At 49.3% G+C, this 21704-nt stretch overlaps 1 protein-coding gene across 1 annotated transcript in view; it reads left to right on the top strand.

Annotated features, from left to right (window-relative positions):
* The window catches only part of SART1 (spliceosome associated factor 1, recruiter of U4/U6.U5 tri-snRNP), a 31403-nt gene that overhangs the window by 4982 nt on the left and 4717 nt on the right, over positions 1-21704 (top strand). Inside the window, 15 exon segments of the mRNA XM_048513367.1 lie at positions 858-913; positions 3333-3459; positions 4737-4842; positions 6170-6247; positions 8454-8553; positions 9700-9827; positions 9829-9852; positions 11561-11767; positions 14434-14555; positions 14962-15107; positions 17627-17757; positions 17955-18125; positions 21002-21112; positions 21289-21376; positions 21518-21608. Of these exon segments, the coding sequence (XP_048369324.1) occupies positions 858-913; positions 3333-3459; positions 4737-4842; positions 6170-6247; positions 8454-8553; positions 9700-9827; positions 9829-9852; positions 11561-11767; positions 14434-14555; positions 14962-15107; positions 17627-17757; positions 17955-18125; positions 21002-21112; positions 21289-21376; positions 21518-21608 (1686 nt within the window).

Below are 21704 nucleotides of genomic sequence, written 5' to 3'. Positions count from 1 at the left end.
TTCTATGCAGAAGGAGATGCACCTAAGCCCAACGAAACTGACAGGCTTTTTGAAAAGTATATATTATGCTTGTATTACATTCTCATTGTCTCTTTTTCTCTCCCCATGGTCTTCCAATTCCATGATTTGATCAGAACCACGCAATCGCCTTCAGCCATACCCTCTCAAATTGAGCTGAGACTAGGCAGCAAACTTGCAGGCCTTTGCAATCAGTGCTAGAAAGCGGGGCATTCTCATACGTAGGACTGCAGACCAGCAAGGTGCACCTTGTACTACGGTGGCCCTGCTGGATCAATCCATCTAGTCCAGCATCCTGTTACCAACAGTGGCCAGGCAGAGGCAGAATATAGAAACAGTTACAAAGGAAACAGTCTTTTTGTGCTGTTTGCCTCACACCAACTCATGCCTCACGCTTTGGAATGTGGAAGTTTTGTTTAACGTGTCATGCTTATTCTTAGACCTCCTCCTCCTTGGATCTATTTGATCCTCCTTTAAAGTTATCTAAGCCAAAGTCCATAAATTGTATCTTGTGGCAGTGAATTCTGATTCGGCACAGTAGGAAGCATTCTTTTCTAGTGTTTCTCCAGATTCTGTTGCTCATCGACTTCATTGGGTAATCCCCAATTTTTAGTATTATGAGAGAGGGAGAAATAATTTCTCCTCTGTCCATATAATTTTATAAACCTCTAGTATGTGTCTTTCTCCCCGTGCTCTCTTAGTTCTAGTATTCCTATACTAAATTTCACCCAGAAAATCTGTTTAGAATATCTGCTTCAGATTCAGTGGATTTGTCCACCCTGTAGTCCTGAATAGCCTCTCTGCTACCTCACATAAACCTTTTCTTTTTCTCTCCACAGCAAACTCAGGGCTAAACTCGGGCTGAAGCCTCTGGAGGTAAATACTATCAAAAAGGGTAAGTTGGATACCCATGTGGCCTTTTTATGCCCCTTGATTGGATAGCCTCTGAGACACCAGCGGGAGGAGATCTTTTGAGGTTTCTCTGCCGCTATGACATCTGGGATTCCCACTTTCTCTGGCAGCCTTTAAGACAAGCTGCGTGTAAAAAACTTAGGCCAGACAATCAGAATCTCCACAGAAGAATGGGATCTTTATTGAAAGGCCTAGAATCCATCCAAAGGCTTGCAAGCAATGAGATAAAAACTTCAGGAAAGTATCCAAGAGAGCTCTGGCCCAACCCCCACAGAAACCTTCACACGCCGGACCAGGCCAGTCTGGGAAAGGCGCCAAAACAATACAGATAACAGACAGCAAAACTCCACAGCAGGTGCTGGTCAGTAACTGAACAGCATTCCAATCCCCTCTTCACACCGTGCATCACCTCAACAAAAATTCAGCCCTAGAAATAGAGACAGCCTTGTGAGCTCCTGGTTAAAGCGTGGCATTAGACCACCTGCGCTTTAAAGGCGTGTGTAAGCTCAGCTTGGCTAGTCAGCAGTTAATTGGGTAGCATGGGAGAGGTGGAGAGGGTTTTTTCTCCCCTGGCTGCCTTTCCCCCTTGCTAAGATGTAAGATGGGCTTCTCCAAAAGCAAAACAATGTGAAAAGTTTATTCTCTAGGGCTTGTGGGACAGGGACCATTCTTTGGAGGCCTTGTTTCTGATAGGGGACCTCGTTCTCACTGAGATGACAGAAATGCAGGGCTGTAACACTTGAGACTGAAAGTTAGGAGAGATTCATGTCATGGATCAGTAGGAAAGCACTCGTGGCATGAGGGTCACTCGCTGGCATCTCTCATCAGAAAGATGCTGGCAAGTAAATACTTTTTTTGTATTTTTGAGATTGAAGAGAGGTGCTGCCAGTCAGAGCAGACAGTACGGAGCTGGGTGAACTACAGCAAAAGACCATAGAATGTAAAAGTAGCCGTATCAGATCAGATTAATGGTCTCTCTAGTCCAGCATCATCTTACCAACAGCAGCCAGTCAGATGCTACAAGAAGGTCTGCTGTCAGGAACCCTCACCTGCTGGCTACTTCCCAGCCTCTGTCAGTTGCAGGCATTTTGCCTCCGCACCTGAACATCCCAGGGATATCCGGCTGGCTTCAACGAGAGCCAGGGCTTTTACGGTCCTGGCTCCGGCCTGGTGGAACAAATTGCCTGGTAGTGTCAGGGCCCTGCGGGAACTATGTCAATTCCGCAGGGCCTGCAAGACATGGCTGTTCCACCAGGCCTTTCCCAACTAGCCAGATGGATTGTCTGAACTTATTATAACATCTTTTCATTCTCAGGGGCGAGAAGGGATGGCGGGAAGGATAAACCATCTTACTACCATCTTAGCGTTATTTTAAATTATTTGAAATGTTAATTGGTTGATTTTAGATGTGGATTTATATTTTCAACATTTATGCAATGTTTGAATTGTGTTGTAACCCGCCCAGAGCCCTTCGGGAATAGGGTGGGATATAAACCCATAGTAAATAAAATAAACAAATATTTAGCGATCATGGCTGACCTGTTCTCCGTAAATTTGTCCACCAGTTCCCTTTCAATTAGTCTGAGTCAGTAATCATCACCACATAGTGCTTGATTTTTTTAAAAAAAATCGATTTCTGTCCTATCCTTGCCTGATATAACCAGTCTCATGCCAGCTAACAACCATGTTTTAAGCATCCTGTACGTCGAAGAAGAGAGATCAGGCAAAGAAGAACTGTAACTAGGCCTTGTCTCTGAAGTGCCAGCTTTCTGTGTTTGTTTGGTGTGGATGAACCTCTGTTGTGTTGAAATAGTTAACTTCAGTGGAGAGTTGGGTCACCAGGGCTTAGAACCCTTGAATCCCAGTTCTTGTGTCCGCATCCTGTGCTGTTGGCCCCAAACTGGCATTATGGGTGTGGGCAGTGAATTCCATGCCACTTCCTGGCAGGATCTTCTGCAGAAGTGGAACTTGCTCTGATTCCCGCAAGAAATGCTGGCCGTTCTGTCCTTGGGCCACAATTCTAAGTGCCTCTTCTTTCAGTGTGCCTGGACTCACCAGTGTTGTACAGCTAAATGCTGTTGGGCCATGAGTCTACTCTGACAGGGGCAATTCCCCAGAGCCTCTGGTACGGAGATTCTTTCCTAGCTGCACTGTCTTAGACTTCTCTAACTGCAGGTGTTGGGAATTGAACTGTCTGCACGGAGAGCGGGCATTCTGAGGATGGGCCATAGCATATGAGCCAGATACAGCAGCGGTGACCTAGCGGTTGATGCTGTTATATCCTGCTTCGCTTCACTCCTTGCTCAGTCCAGCATCTGTCCCCCTCCCACTGTAACGATGTCCTCCATCTTTAAGCCTTCAAACGGTAACCAGTACCTTTTCCCCCTCCTCCCCAACCACAGAAACGGGCAGCAAGGAAGATCCCGTGGCAGCCGAGGTCATCAACCCGATCGTGCTCAAGCAGCGTGAGGAGATCAGGGAGAAGCTTGCAGCTGCCAAAGAGAAAAGGCTGCTCAACCAGAAACTCGGGTACTGTTCGCAGCCATTCTGCCTGAGCCCGCCCTTGGGCTCTACTAATGCAGAGGAAAGGAATCTCTTTGTGTCAGTAGGGCAGGTTCAAGATGGAGTTCAGCTATGATAGCCGGATGTCCTTTTTTGACATGCTGGCAGTTGTGTCTTTCTGTCTTGGTTGGTTTCTTATGGCAGCCTAAATGAGAGAGCGCTGGAGTTGCATAACAGCCGAGACGCAAGCTATGACTTGGAAAGTCCCTCATTTAAATCCAGCCTTTGCTACGAACTTCCAAGCTGGCCTCAGGCGAGCCGTTTTCTCTGATCCTCACTTTTCCCACCTGCAATATGGGGATAATAATTAGAGCCTGCCTTTCTCACTGACAGTTCAAGGTGGATTGCAAAATAAAGCCAATGTACCCGCACAGTGAACTGTTGTGATTGCTTTAATTGAGACTCAAGGCAGATTACAAAGCACAAAATACAATCCAGTCTGATAGACAATACCGCTAGTAAACAACGCCACAGGACTAGGATTCCAGAACTGGAAAGCAGTGCAAACAAACAGTCTGAGGCAGGAGGAACCGTCTGAGGTATGACCTGCTGTAATGTTGAGAGAGATTCCCTGCGAAATCTCTTTGAATATGCAGAAGCACTCTTGAATTGAACCCGTCTGCTCCGCTGATGGTAGCGCTTGTACTTGGGATGAGGCACTTTCACCCAACACACAAGGGCAAGTGCTACTGTTAGTGGAGTGGTGCAACAGGATCCCTTTTCTATCTGCATCTAAATGTTAGATTGAAGCAACGTTTCTGAGTAGCTGGATGGACTTCTGTCCCGCATGAAGCCTCTTGCTTCATTTAGAGCACAGGTGTCAAACTCGCGCCCCTCCAGATGTTATGGACTACAGTTCCCATTATCCCCTGCCAGCATCATGCTGGCAGGGGATGATGGTAACTGTAGTCCATAATATCTGGAGGGCCATGAGTTTGACACCTGTGGTTTAGAGGGTTTCAACCTGTTGACTTTTTCTGCTTCCTTTTTTACTGAACTTGTCTCACACACACACAGAGTCTTTTTCCTTTTTTACATTCCGTTTGGCTCCAAATAACTTTGACATTTCTGCTGTGTTGATTCCTCAGTCTTTTCTACTTGCTTACTCCATGGAGGTGACTTGGAGGGCACCAGGCTCTACGAAGTTGCCTTCTGCAGGGAATATGGGCCAGGGTGGGGGTGCAGGTGTCCAATCATCTCTGCAGTAGGGCTTGTTGTCACCCCCTCCGCTTTCTTGCCCCTAGGAAGATCAAGTCGCTCGGCGAAGATGATCCCTGGCTGGACGACACAGCTGCCTGGATCGAGAAAAGCCGGAAGCTGCAGGTGGAAAAGGAGATGGCAGAGAAGAGGGTTGGTACAGTGGTTTCTTCTAGTGCTGGGCCGGGACTCTGAAAGCGAGGCTGCATCGTCATCTTGTTTTTAAATGTATATGTCGCTTTGTCCAGAAAATTGTCAAAGTGGTATACAAAAGTAAAAAAACAGATCATGACAAAAATTCAGGTTTTTGACAGATCAGAACAGCAGTTGCCGAGCAGGCACCAAGGGGAAGGGGAAGAAAAGTGTTCTAAACACGTCTCAAGAGAACTGCAAGGAAGGGACAGATAATTGGCATGTGCTTTTTGTGTTGTACCGGCGGACAATGCTGTTTTTTTCCAGTATTCCTCTCCATTCCCTCAGCGCCTTCATATCCCCAGAGAGATCATTCTGGGAGTTGTGGGACCTGCATTCTGTGAGTTATGGGACCCGCTGCTTCAGTCGGGGGGCCATGGGTCAAACCCCTCCCGTTTCCTCCCTCAAGGAAGCCATGCTGCGGCTTCAGCCCTCCTCCTGCAGCACCCAGACCACCCATAGCTGTTCCTGAGCATCTTCCTGCAGCGAAAGGAATCATCTTTCCAGAGGTCTGAAGGGACTGCAAGGAAAAAAGGGTGTGGAAGAACTCCATGTGCCTTTTGTGTCCAGATGTTCAGATGCAGGCCAGAGGTTTGCTTCCTGAAAGATTGAGGTGGCAGAAAGCGTGCAAACACGCTTGCCGCTCAGCATAGGGCAAGGTCATCTCTCTCTCAAAGCCAGTTGCCTCTCTGCTCCTGTTTCCTTTCTCTCCCCCCATCTCAATGCGCCTCAGTTATGGGAGGGTAGATTTCAGTGGAAGATGAGGAGAAATTTTGTACCAGCAAGAATCATTCCAGAACTATTCCACCAGGCTTTTGGTGGGGGAGTCTAGCCGCAGTAAGGGTGCCATCCCCTGTACAAATCATACACCGATAAGTTATATCGACCACCCTCACGATACGAAATGCCATCTTTGCCTTCTGATTTTTCTGTATTTGTATGTTATTTAGTGTTCTGGTTTTATGCTTTGTCATTGTTTTTATCTGTATATTTTAACATATATTGTCCAGAGCCCTTCAGGGGTGGGCAGCCTATCAAATTTAAATGATAAATAAATAAATGTAAGGATGTGGCCAGTAAGCCAAGGGACTGGGAGGCTCTCCTTCTCGGGGAGATCATAAAGCAAAGGCTGGACACCTCTAGGCGCGCTCTGCTTTTGGTCCTTGAGGCCCATCCCAACTGTGGCTCCTCTGCTCCCTCCTCTTCTCCTTCGCCCCAGGGTGTGTTTCTCTGTGTATCTTGTTGAGCCACACTCAGTCTCAGCTTCTTCTTCTTCCTCTCTTATCAGGCCAAGCTGTTGGAGGAGATGGACCAGGAGTTTGGCATCAGCAGCCTCGTGGAAGAGGAGTTTGGGCAAAACAAGAAGGTGAGAGCGGAGGCCCCTGGAGTGATGGCACTGATGGCCTTTCCTTGCTTTTATGCCACCGTTAAGTGCAGGTGGACTGTCTTGGGCAGAGATGTTGATAGATAGCCAGACAAAGGGAGTTGCAACCACAGGTCCACTGAACTTTTTTGCTGACCTCTCCCACTGATGCCTCACTTGAGGATCCATTGCGGGAGTAGCAGGGGAAGACTTTTGGAGTCTGCGGTTGCGTTCCAGGAAGAGGGGTGGGTTTGGCTGAGCCTGCTTTGTTTGTATTTGGAGGGAAGGGGAGGGGTTGGCTGGACTTCCTGAGCAAAGCCTGGTGTAATGGTTGCTGGCCATCCTGAAACCATGCCAAGCAGGATCTAAGTGTTCGGAATAACTGAAAAATCATGAGCTGGGTGCCGTGAATCCAGTCTGCTGTTGGTGGCACTTTCCCCTGGCACAAGAAGCCTCTTACATTGGAGTAAGGTTCCTTGCCAGCGTGGCGTAGTGGTTAAGAGCAGGTGCACTCTAATCTGGAGAACCGGGTTTGATTCCCCACTCTGCCACTTAAGCTGTGGAGGCTTATCTGGGGAACTAGATTAACCTGTGCACTCCAACACATGTCATCTGGATGACTTTGGGCTAGTCACAGTTCTTTGGAGCTCTCTCAGCCCCGCCCACCTCACAGGATGTTTGTTGTGGGGGGGAGGGAAAGGAGATTGTAAACCCCTTTGAGTCTCCTTCCAGGAGAGAAAGGGAGGATATAAATCCAAACTCTTCTTGCATGAGTGGAAATCTTCAGAACTTGGCCCGTGGCCTAGTGTGAGTGGCTGGGACAGGAATTCTTCATAGCAAAAGACAGTATCATTTTAGTAATTCTTTTTCCATTTCAACAATTTCCATCTGTGCGTTCTGCTGGTTGCTCTGCAGCATATGGGGATTTGTGTCTTCTGCATTTAACAAGGGCCAAACCCAGCTGGGGCTTCTTCCTTGAAAGTTCCAGCTGACAGGAAGGCTTAAGGCAGCCGTTTTCTTATTTGGAACACTTTGTATGTTCTCTAGCTCTTTTGCTGAATCATTTCTGACTCTAACTTTGTTCCGTGGTGTGTGTATGTGTGTATGGTTAGGGTTAGGGGTGTGCACGGACGCACACGCATGTGTGAAATGCTGTCAAATCACACTCCCAAGTCATCCCAGTTAATATAATTCCATGTCATTCCACAAACCGTGAAATAGCCCAAAACAGAAATATGTCCTGGTCACCAGTGGTCTTCTTCGACAAAGTATGCACAAACCCACCTGACCTCTTGTGTGTGTGTGTGTAAAGTGCTATGAAGTCACAGCTGATTTACGGCAACTCCATATGGTTTTCCAGAAAAGAGACAGAGATGGTTTGTGTGGCCTGCCTCTGCATAATGACTCTGGATTTCTCTGGTGGCACTCCCATCCAAAACCCACCTGGTTAGCTTCCGAGATCTGACAAGATCAGGCTAGCCAATGAGATCAGTACAACTCGAGAGGGGAGCTACTTTCCAGATCCTGGTCTGGACCTCCTAAGTTACAATCCCCACCAAAGCTGTGCATGCTGGCCCCTGAGTATTGCCATTGTTATATTTCATAGAATCATAGAGTTGGAAGAGACCCCAAGGGCCATCAAGTCCAATCCCTGCAATACAGGAATATACAGTCAAAGCACTCCTGACAGATGGCCATCCAGCCTCTCTTTCAAAACCTCCAAAGAAGGAGACTCCACCACACTCCGAGGCAGTGCATTCCACTGTCAAACAGGCCTTACTATCAGGAAGTTTTTTCTGATGTTTAGGTGGAATCCCTTTTCCTTCACCTTGAACCCCATTACTCTTGGTCCTAGTCTCTGAACCAGGAATAATGGGTTCACGATGAAGGAACAGAGATTCCACCATTTGCACCTTGCTTTTCCAAAAATACTCTTAGAGGCGATTACTCTCAAATAACCATAATGCAATTCACAGTATAATCCCAAGAAATAAGTTGTTCCAGCTTCTTAATGTGGCACTTCTCACCACAATCCATAGCAACAAGTTTGAATCCAGTGGCACCTTTCAGACCAACCAAGTTTAATTCTTGGTTTAAGTTGTCACATGCATGCACACTCGTAAGTGTGTGTGCACACTCAAACTTATACCAAGGATAAAACTCTGTTGCTCATCTGTTCCTGATTCCCTCTTAATGCTGTTCTCCTCAGGTCGGCTACAGTTCGCGAGACCTGAAGGGCCTGACCGTGGAGCACACGATCGATTCCTTCCAGGATGGGGAGACAGTCATCTTGACACTCAAAGACAAAGGTGGGATGGGGACTGACCTCGGGGTACTGCTCATGGGAAACTTGCAGGACCCCTCTCTTCCATACATGACACTGATCGTTAGCCTGTCAGATCATTGTCTACTCTGACTACCAGAGGCTGTCTAGGGACTCAAGCAGAAGCTTTTCCAGGGACTCAAGCAGAAGCTTTTCATATCACACAGTCTCTGAGCTTTTTAATTGGAGGTGCCTGCAGTGGAACCTGGGAATATTCCGCTTGCTAAGCAGATGCTCTGGCACCGAGCTGTGTCACATCCCACAAAATAAACACACACACACACACACACGGCTGCCTTATACTGAGACAGGTGGTTACTCCTTCAAGGTCATCCTTGTCTACTCTGACAGACAGCAGCTGTCACTGGACACATGGAGCTGCCTTGTACCAGATCAGACTATTGGACCATCAGGGTCAGTATTGGCTGCTCAGACGAGCAGCAGCTCTCCAGGATCTTGACTTGAGGCCGTGGTGGCGAACCTATGGCACTCCAGATGTTTGTGGACTACAATTCCCATCAGCCCCTGCCAACATGGCCAATTGGCCATGTTGGCAGGAAAACTGAAGAGTATGAATCCCTAAACATCTGGAGTGCCATGGAACCGCTCCTGTCGCACCTCCTACTGCCTGACCCTTTTAACTCCAGATGCTGGGGACTGGCCAGGGGCCCTCCTGCACACTAATCAGATGCTCTGCAGTTGAACCCCAGTCACTCCCCTTTGCAGTGACATAGTGGTTAAGAGCCGGTGCACTCTAATCTGGAGAACCGGGTTTGATTCCCTGCTCTGCCAGTTGAGCTGTGGAGACTTATCTGGGGAACTAAATTAGCCTGTGCACAACACATACAGCTGGGTGACTTTGCACTAGTGACTAGTCAGTTCTTCAGAGCTCTCTCAGCCCCACCTACCTCACAGGATGTTTGTTGTGGGAGTGGGGGAAGGGAAAGGAGATTGTAAGCTCCTTTAAGTCTCCTTACAGGAGAGAAAGGGGGATATTCTTTTCCCTCTTATGGTGCTCCTCCCCCCACACTGATTGCTTGCCACCTTTGTGCCACCCAAATTCTATTTAAAAGAGAGTTTTATGTTGTGAGATTTCTCACCTCGGGCTATGTGCTGCTATCTGCCTCCCTAGGTGTTTTGGACGAGGAGGGGGGTGATGTCCTAGTGAATGTCAACATGGTGGACAAAGAAAAGGCGAAGAAAAACGTGGAGTTAGCATGAAAGAAGCCCAGTACAGAACCCCTCTGTAGCGAGGGTGAGGGAGAGTGTGGACGACATGGTGATAGTAAGGAACTTTCTGAGGCTCTCGTGTTTGTCAATGGTTTAGAGCGACTCTGTACATTTTCCCAGCAGGGCCCTTTCCTGTTGCAAGAGATTGACTTCTCAGAATAGCGCTGCATACCTTAGGGCCCACCTTTCCCCAGACTGCCCAATCGGGTCCCTCCGTTCCTCAGAAGAGAACCTACTGGTAATCCCTGGCCCAAAAAATATCTGGCTGGCCTCGACTAGGGCCAGGGCCTATTCTATCCTGGCACCTACCTGGTGGATTATGTCCCCGCATGAGATCAGGGCCCTGTGAGACTTGAGTGGCTTTCGCAGGGCCTGTAAGACAGAGCTATCCTACCGGGTCTTTCCTGGAGGCCAGCCGGGCTGACTTCTATCTCTATTGACCTCCCAGGGGTTATTTGTGATTTTAAGTCACCATCCTGTCTCTTATTAGTAGTAGTTATGCTGTATTAATATTGTATTAGTGTTTTTATAATTTTGGGTGCTGTGTGGTTTCCGGGCTGTATGGCCGTGTTCTAGCAGCATTCTCTCCTGACGTTTCGCCTGCATCTGTGGCTGGCATCTTCAGAGGATGCCAGCCACAGATACTAGCCCGTCAGGAGAAAATGCTGCTAGAACATTGCCATACTCAGCACAAGTATTCGGCCGTGAAAGCCTTCGACAATACATTGTTTTTATAATGTTGTTTAGGATTTTACCATTGCTTTCAGTGAAATTTATAGTGTTATGTTGCCGCCCTGAGCCCTTTGGGGTTGGGCAGGGTAAATTTTTAAAAAATAAGTTAAAAATATAAGAACATAAGAACAAGCCAGCTGGATCAGACCAGAGTCCATCTAGTCCAGCACTCTGCTACTCGCAGTGGCCCACCAGATGCCTTTGGGAGCTCACAGGCAGGATGTGAAAGCAGTGGCCTTCTGCGGCTGTTGCTCCCGAGGCACCTGGTCTGCTAAGGCATTTGCAATCTCAGATCAAGGAGGATCAAGATTGGTAGCCATAGATCGACTTCTCCTCCATAAATATGATTCGCTGCTTGCCAACTGTTGGCTACCAAAGGTTCCTGTTGGTTCTTGGGATGGAGTACTAGGGAAGCAGGGGCCGAATGTTTTGGGGCCTGCAGTTACAGGCAGAATGTTTGTATGCTCATGACAGAATTCCGAAGTTGCTGGTCCAGCAGACGCAGCAGTGAGGGCGAGAGGCTTCCTTTGCACTGGGATGACTCCTGGAAGATGGTTGGATCGTATGGATCTGTTCTGTTGCTGGCAGCTTTTGTTTTTATGGCAGCTGCCGGTGTTTTTGATGTCGGTTGCCTGAGTTCTCCTGTTGGTTGCTTGTGTTATTAATTGTAAGCTGCCTTCGGGAGAACTCTAAAAAAGCGTAGACATGTTCTAAATAAATAAGGGGATGAAAGGGGCTGCCATTGTTAGCAGAACAGATCCACATGATTCAACTCGTGTGTAGTGTTAGACTAGCTCTGAGCCTATACGGAACATTTGACTACGGCCTTTCGCTTCCCTTATTTGGCAATAGGGGACAGGACTTTTCCATTGCTGGCAGGGCTCTTCCTAGACTGTCACTTTTTGCTAAGATTTTGCCCATGCTGGCAATGCTCCCTTGGCTGTTTTGTCCTCCCTCTTGTCTCCTTTGCTCTTCAGCCAATTTGTTTGTAATTATTATTCCCCCCCTCCCCACCCCGTTTCCTTCTCCAGTACAAGCATAAAAACATCCTCTCCAAGTATGACGAGGAAATCGAAGGGGAGAAGAAGAAGTCCTTCAAGCTGGACTCCGTCGGGATGGCCGACGGGTCTCGGGAGCGGGAGCTGCAGCAAATCCGGGACAGCCTGCGCAATCAGGCTCAGACCCTGGACATGCCCAATATCTCCCTGGCGTCGGAATACTTCACCCCGGAAGAGATGGTAGGGGAGCAACCGTCTTTTCCCCAAATCGTGGTCTGGGGTTGTCTTTGGTGGTTCTGTGCCACCTTGAAAGATGTGGTCCTTGATTCTTAAGCAGACTTGAAACTTTTTCCCCAACCATTTATTTATTTTGGGAGACATGGCAACGTAGAGGTGGAAGGGACCTCAGGAGACATCTAGTCTAGCCTCCTCCACAATGCAGGAAATTCCCAGCCACCCCCTCTTCTCTGGTGACCTCTGCTCTGTGCCCAAGGGAATGCAGAAAATCTCCAGTCTCCCTGGCCAATCTGGCCTAGAGGAAAATTCCTTTCTGACACCAAAGTGTTGAAGGACATTAATCCGGGCACGTAAGAAGGGGCCTTGAGAGCTGATTTCTGACTCACCCCTTCTTGCCCTCCCTCTCATGATCTAGTTCGCTTACATCTGGCCTTTCTCCCTGCTGGGATCTCAGAGCAACTTGCATTGTTCTCCTGTCCTCCACTTTGTCCTCACAACAACCCTAGGAGGTAGGTTAAAGTGAGAGTTCCCAAGGTCCCTCAGGGAGCTTCCATGGCAGAGTGACTATTTCAGCCTGGGCCTCCCCAGAGCCTGATCCAACACTCTGACCACTACAGCACACTTGCTCTCAGTCATGGCTCAGGAAGCTTGATGATTTGCTGCGGTGGCTGAATTGGCCCACTGTCATTCACAACCTGAATCCCAAACTGTCACCTGGTACGAGCATGCCTGGATGTTGCTCTTCCTGCAGAGGCAGCTGTGCCTGGAGACAGGCACGTGGAGCACTCTGATTGGCTGTTCCACTGGCCCTGTATATTCGGAGGCTCTGAAGCTGCTGCTGGCTCACACATCCAGGTTGATTTCAGGCTGTCTTAAAACGGCGGACCACTCCTGATCCCAGCGGGAGAAGCAGAAGCCTGGATGCTGGAGCTGGGTTCCTAATGTGGGAAGCAAGCAGGAAGTTCCTTCCTGTGGCTGGAGGGGGAGGGGTAGCCAGAGCATGATGGTCCTGCAACAACAGACCTTATGGTGGGTCTCTCACAGTTTGTGAACTGTGAAGGCTTCCCACTGCAAAGGGCTCAGGGAGACATGATTCCCAAGGCAAGGATTGGGTCCCCAGGCATAGAGACTTTGCCTTTCCTAATTACCTCAGGGAAGGTGAGGCTGGCTGTTAGGCATTTCAATGACTGACAGGGAGATTTGCTCAGGCAGGTTTTTCCCTATTGGTACTACTGAGCTGAGATGGCATCTTTGGCCTGGACTGCTAGGATGCTCTACAGGAGAGATGTGAAGAAGAAGAAGACTTGGGTTTATATCCTTCCTTTCTCTCCTGTAGGAGACTCAAAAGGGGCTGACAATCTCCTTTCCCTTCCCCCCTCACAACAAACACCCTGTGAGGTAGGTGGGGCTGAGAGAGCTCCGTAGAGCTGTGACTAGCCCAAGGTCACACAGCTGGCGTGTGTGGGAGTGCACAGGCTAATCTGAATTTCCCAGATAAGCCTCCACAGCTCAAGCGTCAGAGCGGGGAATCAAACTCGGTTCCTCCAGATTAGAGTACATCTGCTCTTAACCACTCCGCCACTGCTGCTCCGATAGAGATAAGAGACACTGTTTCCAGGAAACAGCAACACCCCCCTACCCCCATTCCACCTCAGGTCTGGCTGGTAACTACCATGTAAAATGGAGTACTGTCATAAATAAATGTAAGGAAGTCCTTAAAAGACACCTTATGTAAGGAAGTCCTTAAAAGAACCTTCGGGGCTGGGCGGTTCCTAAATCTAACAAATAAATAAATAAGAACAGAAGAACTAGCCTGCTGGATCAGACCAGAGTCCATCTAGTCCAGCACTCTGCTACTCGCAGTGGCCCACCAGGTGCCTTTGGGAGCTCACATGCAGGATGTGAAAGCAATGGCCTGCTTCTGCTGCTGCTCCTGAGCACCTGGTCTGCTAAGGCATTTGCAATCTGAGATCAAGGAGGATCAAGATTGGTAGCCGTAGATCGACTTCTCCATAAATCTGTCCAAGCCCCTTTTAAAGCTATCCAGGTGAGTGGCCATCACCACCTCCTGTGGCAGCATATTCCAAACACCCATCACGCATTGCATGAAGAAGTGTTTCCTTTTATCAGTCCTAATTCTTCCCCCCAGCATTTTCAATGAATGCCCCCTGGTTATAGTATTGTGAGAAAGAGAGAAAATTTCTCTCTGTCAACATTTTCTACCTCATGCATAATTTTATAGACTTCAATCATATCCACAGCATAATTTTTGAACATAATATAAAGAACATGGCGTTAAAGTGAATTTTCCACCATCAGAAGGAAGGCAGTGTCCTGTAAGTCGCAGCCAACTTAGGGCAACCTCCTTTGTCTTTCAAAACAAGAGATGAGTGGAGGTGGTTTGCCATTGCCTGCTTGGACTTCCTTGCAGGTCTCCCATTCAAGACCTAGCCATGACTGACCGTTCAGAGATTCCCAGCTCTTGACTAGCCCAGGCTAATCTGCCCTATTCAGGCAGTTGGGAAATGCCCTGGTGGGTAGCAAAGGGAGGGGAGCACGCTGAGGCATTATGTCGGCCTTCGCTCTGACCTTTGGCAGAAGGTGTGTTCCTGGGAGCGCATGAAGGATGGTCCGCGGCATGTTCTTGATGCTTCCGCTTCTCACTGCAGAACGTGACCTTTAAGAAGACAAAGCGGCGGGTGAAGAAGATACGCAAGAAGGAGAAGCTGGTGAAGGCTGCCGATCTCCTGCCGCTGGGCAACGAGACCAGCGAGAGGGATTTCGGCTCCAGGTAATGACCCCGTGGCTCAAACCATTAACCCAGGAGGGGGTTGCCCCTGAAAAGGTTTGCATCCATGACTCTGAATGTCATACCTTTGGCTCCCCTTCCCCAATTCTCAGCCTCTGGGGATGTGGGGATACACAGAAACCATAGGTGTCAAACTCAGGCCCTCCAGGTGTTCATGGACTACGATTCCCATCAGCCCATGCCAGCAGGGCCAATTGGACATTCCAGCAGGGGCTGCTGGGAATTGTGGGCCATGAACATCTGGAGGGCCTGAGTTTGACACCTATGTGTCCCTTCACCCCATCTATGCCAGGGAGCCCATTTTCACCTCCTGTTGAATTTGGCATATGTCATAGCGAGCATTGCTTCTTCCCGTGCTTCACGGATCCTTTGCATGGGCTCTGTCTAGGAGCCGCGGCCGAGGGAGGAGGGTTGCAGAGGAGGAGGAGGAGGATGAAGAGGGGTACGCAGAGGAAGATGAAAACGAAGACGCGGAGCAGCCGCTTCAGTCGGATGACCTCCGGGTGGAGAGGATGGACATAAGCAGTGAAGACGGTGAGTCTGCTTATTTGTTGGCTTTCGTCCTTACTCTGCCTTTCTCGCTGGCACTCGAGGTGGATGACAAATGCGATAGAACTCGTCAGTCAGTCAAAATGTGGTAATACTTGAATGATAATACTTGAATAGGACAGCAAGGATCCCTAGCGAAAGGAAGCAACCCAGTCAGCATGCGGGTTACAAAACATGGTGTGGCTTAGAGTCCCTATTAACCGAAGTTTCCTGAATAAAGCAGCATAATACGCAAATTGGGATATGGAACTGGAAGAAACGAATTAATCACCACAGGAATGAGGTGACTTCCTGTGCTGCTCTGTGACATCACAGCTCTTGTGTGTGTATTTTGCTGTCAAGTCACAGCTGACTTAGGGTGACTCCGTGGTGGGGTTTTCAAGGCAAGAGATGTTCAGAGGTGGTTTGCAATTGCCTGCCTCATGGTCATTCATGCCCCTAGTACAGGGGTGGCCAACCTGTGGCACTCCAGATGTTCATGGACTGCAATTCCCATCAGCCCCTGCCAGCATGGCTAATTGGCCCCTCCCCCAGTATTCCTTGGAGATCTTCCACCAAATACTTGCCAGGGTTGAGGCAAAGAGTGTATAACTGGCCATGGTCCCCCTGCAAGTTTCCCTGGCAGCATGGGGATTTGAATCTGGGTTTCCCAAATTCTAGCCTGACATCTTAACCACTATACCATGGTGGCACACAGCTGTACTCCTCTACAAGAACACTGTCTCAAAAAGTTAAGTTTCACGATTATCCTTATACATAAGTCCCTAGATGGAATGTCTGACAATGAACCTCCCAGCCAATGGGCGCTCCAGACTCATGAAGTGAGTCCTGTGCACCCACTGGTTGGAAGTGTGTCTCTCGCATTCAACCAGCACCCCCAGCGGGGAGAGCAACATGAAACTGCTCTGCAGGCCGGCCTCACCAACAGCATCCCCCTTCTCCACCCAGCCTCCACCCACCCCAACACCCAAGCCCAGGCAGGACCTGCCGGAAGCCCCGCCCCCATTCCCCTGCCCATCTCTCCCCCCCCCCAACCAAGCCGACCCCTCAACAAGCCCTCCCTATTCTCCAATGAACCCTCAACCCACCAAAAACCCAAGGTGCGCTGCTGGAATAGCGGTGGTAGGCTGCTCTCCCACCCAACTCGCCAGACCCCTACCCATTCACATGTGCACCCTCCCCCCAAAACCCAAGCCCCACAGGCCTCAGCTTAAGCACCCAACATCCCCCTGCCTGCGCCTCCTCACCCCAAAGCTGGCTTTTCCATGAGCTTTTCCTATTCCCCCACCACTGGGACAGGGGCGGCAAGCCTCTTTCCTGCTGTGCCCACCAGAACCCCTTCCCATTCACTCGTCCACACTCCCCCTATCCCAAGCACCCGACCCCTCAGTAGCCTGGCCTGTCTGGAGCAGTGCATGGTGAGTTGCGGGCGGGCTATGACAGGCGGTGGAGTCCTGGGAGATGGTGGATGTGGGACTCGGCCAGCACTTTCCCTCCTCCCCTTCTTAGAGCCCATTTTATGGCCTCCTAAAACGTTCTTTCACTGCTCATTTCGCATATTAGTAGAGGGGGAAAATTCAGTGGTGCAGGGGAAAATACTTCTCTTATTCAGATATGCTGCCCCTTCATGTTTTGCCTGTGCTTCTCCATAAGAACATAAGAAAGAACCTGCTGGATCAGACCAGAGTCCATCTAGTCCAGCTCTCTGCTACTCGCAGTGGCCCACCAGGTGCCTTTGGGAGCTCACATGCAGTATGTGAAAGCAATGGCCTGCTGCTGCTGCTGCTCTGAGTACCTGGTCTGCTAAGGCATCTGCAATCTCAGATCAAGGAGGATCAAGATTGGTAGCCATAGATCGACTTCCCCTCCATAAATCTGTCCAAGCCCCTTTTAAAGCTATCCAGGTTAGTGGCCATCACCACCTCCTGTGGCAGCATAGTCCAAACACCAATCACACATTGCATGAATGATAGTAATCAAGTCAGTTGTGCAACAGGTACAGACAAAAGTAGTAACACCAATGCATACTTAAACTCACAAAGTGAGTAATATCTTAACCAATGATACATAAAATATGATTCTGTCTTTGTCTTTGAACTATTTTGTCTTTGTCTTTGAACTATTTTGAAAACATCTGGAGTTGTTCCTGGGAAACAGAATCATATTTTATGTATCACTGGTTAAGATATTATTCACTTTGTGAGTTTAAGTACTCATTGGTGTTACTACTTTTGTCTGTGCCTCTCCATGAGCATCTGTATAATTGTGTCAAGTAGTTTCCACAGCAACAGAGTTTTAAAAATAAAGTTTCATTCTAGCAAGAATGTTGCATATATTTCCATTTCCCCCGAAGCTTCATGATTTTTGCTGGGGGAACAGGGGACTCATCTTGGGCAGCTGGTTTGATTTTCTGGAAGGAAATTCTCAACGCTCAGCTGGTGCTCTCCTTGTGATTCCATGTCCCGAATTGATGGATCTCATTCTTTCTTCTCCTGTCCCACCAGAGGACGTTGGAAGGGGTCCAGATTCTCCCACTGCCTTGGAGGAGGACGAGGCTGAACTGGAACTACAGAAACAGCTGGAGAAAGGGCGGAGACTGAGACAGATCCAGCAGTTGAAAGACAGCGGGGAAAAGGTGGGGAACAGAGAATGATCAAACCACAGGGTGGACCTTTTATGGACGTAAGACGGATCTGTTCTTGATGGCAGGGGCGGGTGCCCCACTGCTGTCTTCTGAAGGGCCCTGACTCTATAGTTCCTGAGCTGGAGGCGCACCATCGCGAAGCTTTGGCTCTTATTGACCTCATCTTCCTCGCTCGTTTTTACCTCCAGGTCATAGAAATAGTGAAAAAGTTGAAGACTGGCCGTAACCAGGAAGACGACGATGAGCTGGAGAAGAAGGGGGCCATCGTCTTCAATGCCACCTCCGAATTCTGTCGCACCCTGGGAGAGATCCCTACCTACGGGCTGGCTGGCAACCGTGAAGATCAGGAGGAGCTCATGGTAGGTCTCCCAGTGAGAACTGGGCGGGGCTGAGCAAGCTCTCGCAAGACCGAATCCCCTCCCACCGGGTGGTGTCTTGAGCATGAGCGAGCTCTTGTGTTTCAGAGGGACATGATTGTGCTGCGTGTGATGGAAAGCTCCAGTCTGCAGACTGTATTAGCAGTGAGGATACTTAACTGTGGTACTGTCAGATGCTGCGAGCAGTGGTGTATCTGCCAGAGGGACATGAGGGATCAATTGACCCTGGGTGCCCCCCCATTAGATCATGTTCTGGGGGTGCCCGGCAGCCCCACCAGGCTGCTCCATGGGCGCCCAGAGCAGGTGTTGCCCCAGGCGCCATTTTCCCGTAGTACGCCTCTGTCTGCGAGCACTTGCATGTATGTTATCTTTCTGTATACCTTACAAACCAACTTTTAAAGAAGGTGAGTCATATCTATCACCCCCCTAGTGCAACTGTGGATGGGAGGGAATCTTGCTTATCAGCAACTGGTAAATTCCTGGGGGGAAGGGGGGTGAGATTTTAAACTAAGGACCTTCCTAATTTAACAGTTCTGTCTTTGAGCTCTTGTGACATATACCTGTGTAGAGAGGGTAATCTTAAAGAGGAGCGAAGGGGGTGTTATGTAACTACCACATATACCCCCAGAAGGATCCTGAAATACTTTAGGCTTCCCCAGAGGCTCCTGGCACAAAAGGCAGTGCAGTGCGGCTTGCTGTCCTCTGTGAAAATACAAAAACCACAGTACTTCAAATTTGTCTCCAGTGCCAAGGAAAACACCTGGTTCTGCTGTACCAGGATAAAAGGAAAAGAGAGTGGTTTTGTCTGTACACACGCAAATGCTAGAGAATTGCATTGGGCAGTGTGGTGACCTCTTGTTGCCAAGTAAAGGATGCACTGACGTAATGCCCATTGGGCAAGGTGGGCAGCTGCCCAGGGCATCACCTTGTGGGGGGCATCAAAATGCTGGGTTCGTTTTTGGGCATTTTAGCTGTTTTCCATTTTTGGCCTGCAGGGAGCGCAGTTTTTAGGCTAGCGCAGGGGTAGGGAACCTGCGGCTCTCCAGATGTTCAGGAACTACAATTCCCATCAGCCTCTGTCAGCATGGCCAATTGGCTAGCGGCACCAAAATTTCAGCGTATCGTCAGAAGACTGTCCCTATGTTACCCCCCAAGTTTGGTGAGGTTTGGTTCAGGGAGTCCAAAGTTATGGACTCCCAAAGGGGGTGCCCCTATCCCATTGTTTCCAATGGGAGCTAATAAGAGATGGGGGCTACAGTTTTGAGAGTCCATAACTTTGGCCCCCCTGAACAAAACTGCACCAATCATGGTGGGTATCATTAGGGCAGTCTCCTGATGAGACCCTGAAAGTTTTGAGACTGTGCCTTCAGAAATGTGCCCCCCACAGCCTGCAACCCCCATTGACAGCAATTCAGAAAACTCAATGCAGAACAAAGATTCTTGGGCAAATTTCTAGGATGTTCCTGCAGGGAGTGCATTTTTGGATGTATCGGCACCAAAATTTCAGGGTATCATCTGGAGATGATGGCACCCCCCAAGTTTGGTGCAGTTTTGTTCAGGGGGGCCAAAGTTATGGACCCTCAAAACTGTAGCCCCCATCTCCTATTAGCTCCCATTGGAAACAATGGGGGATGGGGCACCCCCTTTGGGAGTCCATAACATTGGACTCCTTGAACCAAACCTCACCAAACTTGGGGAGTAGCATAAGGACAGTCTCCTGATGATATGCTGAAATTTTGGTGCTGATATGTCTAAAAATGCACCCCCTGCAGGCACCAATGTCCTGGTGCAAAAAAATTTTTGGTCGTGGTGGAGTGGCCTCCCATGGGGGGGGGGGGGCATCCAACTCAGGTTTTGCCCAGGGCTACAGTTTGCCCAGAGCTGCCTCGTTACGCCCCTGAAAGGATGCATGGTTGTTTGGAATGGCTGAAGCCAAAGGTCTCTGAGCACTTAAAGCATCCTGAGGTTGGGGGCTGGCAGAGCTGGAGGGCTGCCAAAAAGAAAAACCAGTGGATTCTAGATCCAGTCTTTCTAGAACTCTACCTAGAAGCTAGAATGACCAAACTGAGGCTATTGTACTCTGGTCACAAGACTCACTGGAAAAGGCACTACTACTAGGAAAAGCGCAAGGTAGTCGGAAAAGAGGAAGGCCCAACATGAGATGGATTGATTCTATAAAGGAAGCCTGGGCCCTTTTCCAGCAGGACCTGTAGCTTAACAAAAGGACATCTGAGAGGTCATTAGTTCATATTTCATCATCATTTGGAAGCGACTTGGTGGCCTATAATACTCACTGTCAAGAGGGTGTTTATCTGAGTGCAAGTGATGCACTCTTGAATCCATGTAACCAATCATACGTAACAGTCGAGTGCCTCTTTTGATAACTGTAATATGTAACCACTGCCACCTGTGTATTCTTTCCTTGACCTGTGCTTTATGGCTTCGCATGCTTTGTGGTGAAGTAGGCCTCCCCTGCCTCGTCTGTCCTGTGAGAAAAGAGTTACGACTTAGCTTGCTGAGGGAAGGAGACCAGGTGGCTCCTTTGCTGTCTGCTGCTGACCTTGGGGGTAGTCTCAGTTCCAGAGGCTGCCTCTGGGAAGTTGGGGGGGGGGAACTTTGGGGAATATATGGGACCTCAAATGCCAGCTTCGTTAGAACTGGCTTTGCCAAGTATGATGCTTGAACACCTCATCAATAAATGCTGATGGTGATCATTTTGGAGTCCGTTTATTGGATTAAGGTTCTGAGACCTAACACACACACACGCAGCTGGAGGGAACCCCTCAGGCAAGTTGGAGGGAGCTCAGCTAGAAAATGGCAGGGGTCTAAACAACCGGCTTCCTCCTTCCGCCTTTCAGGACTTCGAGCGAGACGATGAACGGTCAGCCAACGGGGGTTCGGACTCGGATGGTGAGGAGAACATCGGATGGAGTACTGTCAACCTGGATGAGGAGAAGCAGCAGCAAGACGTGAGTGTGTGGGCGTGGCCTAAATTGGGGTGGCTTGAGACTGTCGAGGCCTATGATGCAACTGCAGCAGGAGTTCCTCTTCCTGTCTTGCTGGTGGAAGGGAACTGTGGTTGATTGAGAACAGGAAGTGGCCCCTGGATCATTCACTCTCTCTTCTCTTCCGCTGCGGCGTGTAGTTCTCGGCCTCTTCCACCACCATCTTGGATGAGGAGCCCATTGTCAACCGGGGCCTGGCAGCCGCCCTGATGCTCTGCCAAAACAAAGGTAAGGGTTGGCGATGCTGTGGCTCGGCGGGTTCTTCTGATTTGGCCCGGGTGTTTCTTCACGGGGCGTGGGCTCTCCTTTCACCCCTGCGCCCTGGCTGCTGTGGGTTCAGGATTAATTTTCTTCTCCCCCCACCCCCAGGCCTGTTGGAGACAACGGTGCAGAAGGTGGCCAGAGTGAAGGCCCCCAATAAGTCTCTGCCGTCCGCTGTCTATTGCATCGAGGATAAGATGTGAGTAGCCCTGTGGGTAGGTAGGAGCATCCTTGCATCCCTGAAAGCAGAAAGAGATATTGGGGCCACGAGCAAATAAGAATCAGGTGATTGGCC

This window comes from Sphaerodactylus townsendi, linkage group LG01 (assembly GCF_021028975.2).
Source record: "Sphaerodactylus townsendi isolate TG3544 linkage group LG01, MPM_Stown_v2.3, whole genome shotgun sequence".
NCBI lineage: Eukaryota > Metazoa > Chordata > Lepidosauria > Squamata > Sphaerodactylidae > Sphaerodactylus > Sphaerodactylus townsendi.
This window is presented reverse-complemented; position numbering and strand designations above follow the sequence as displayed.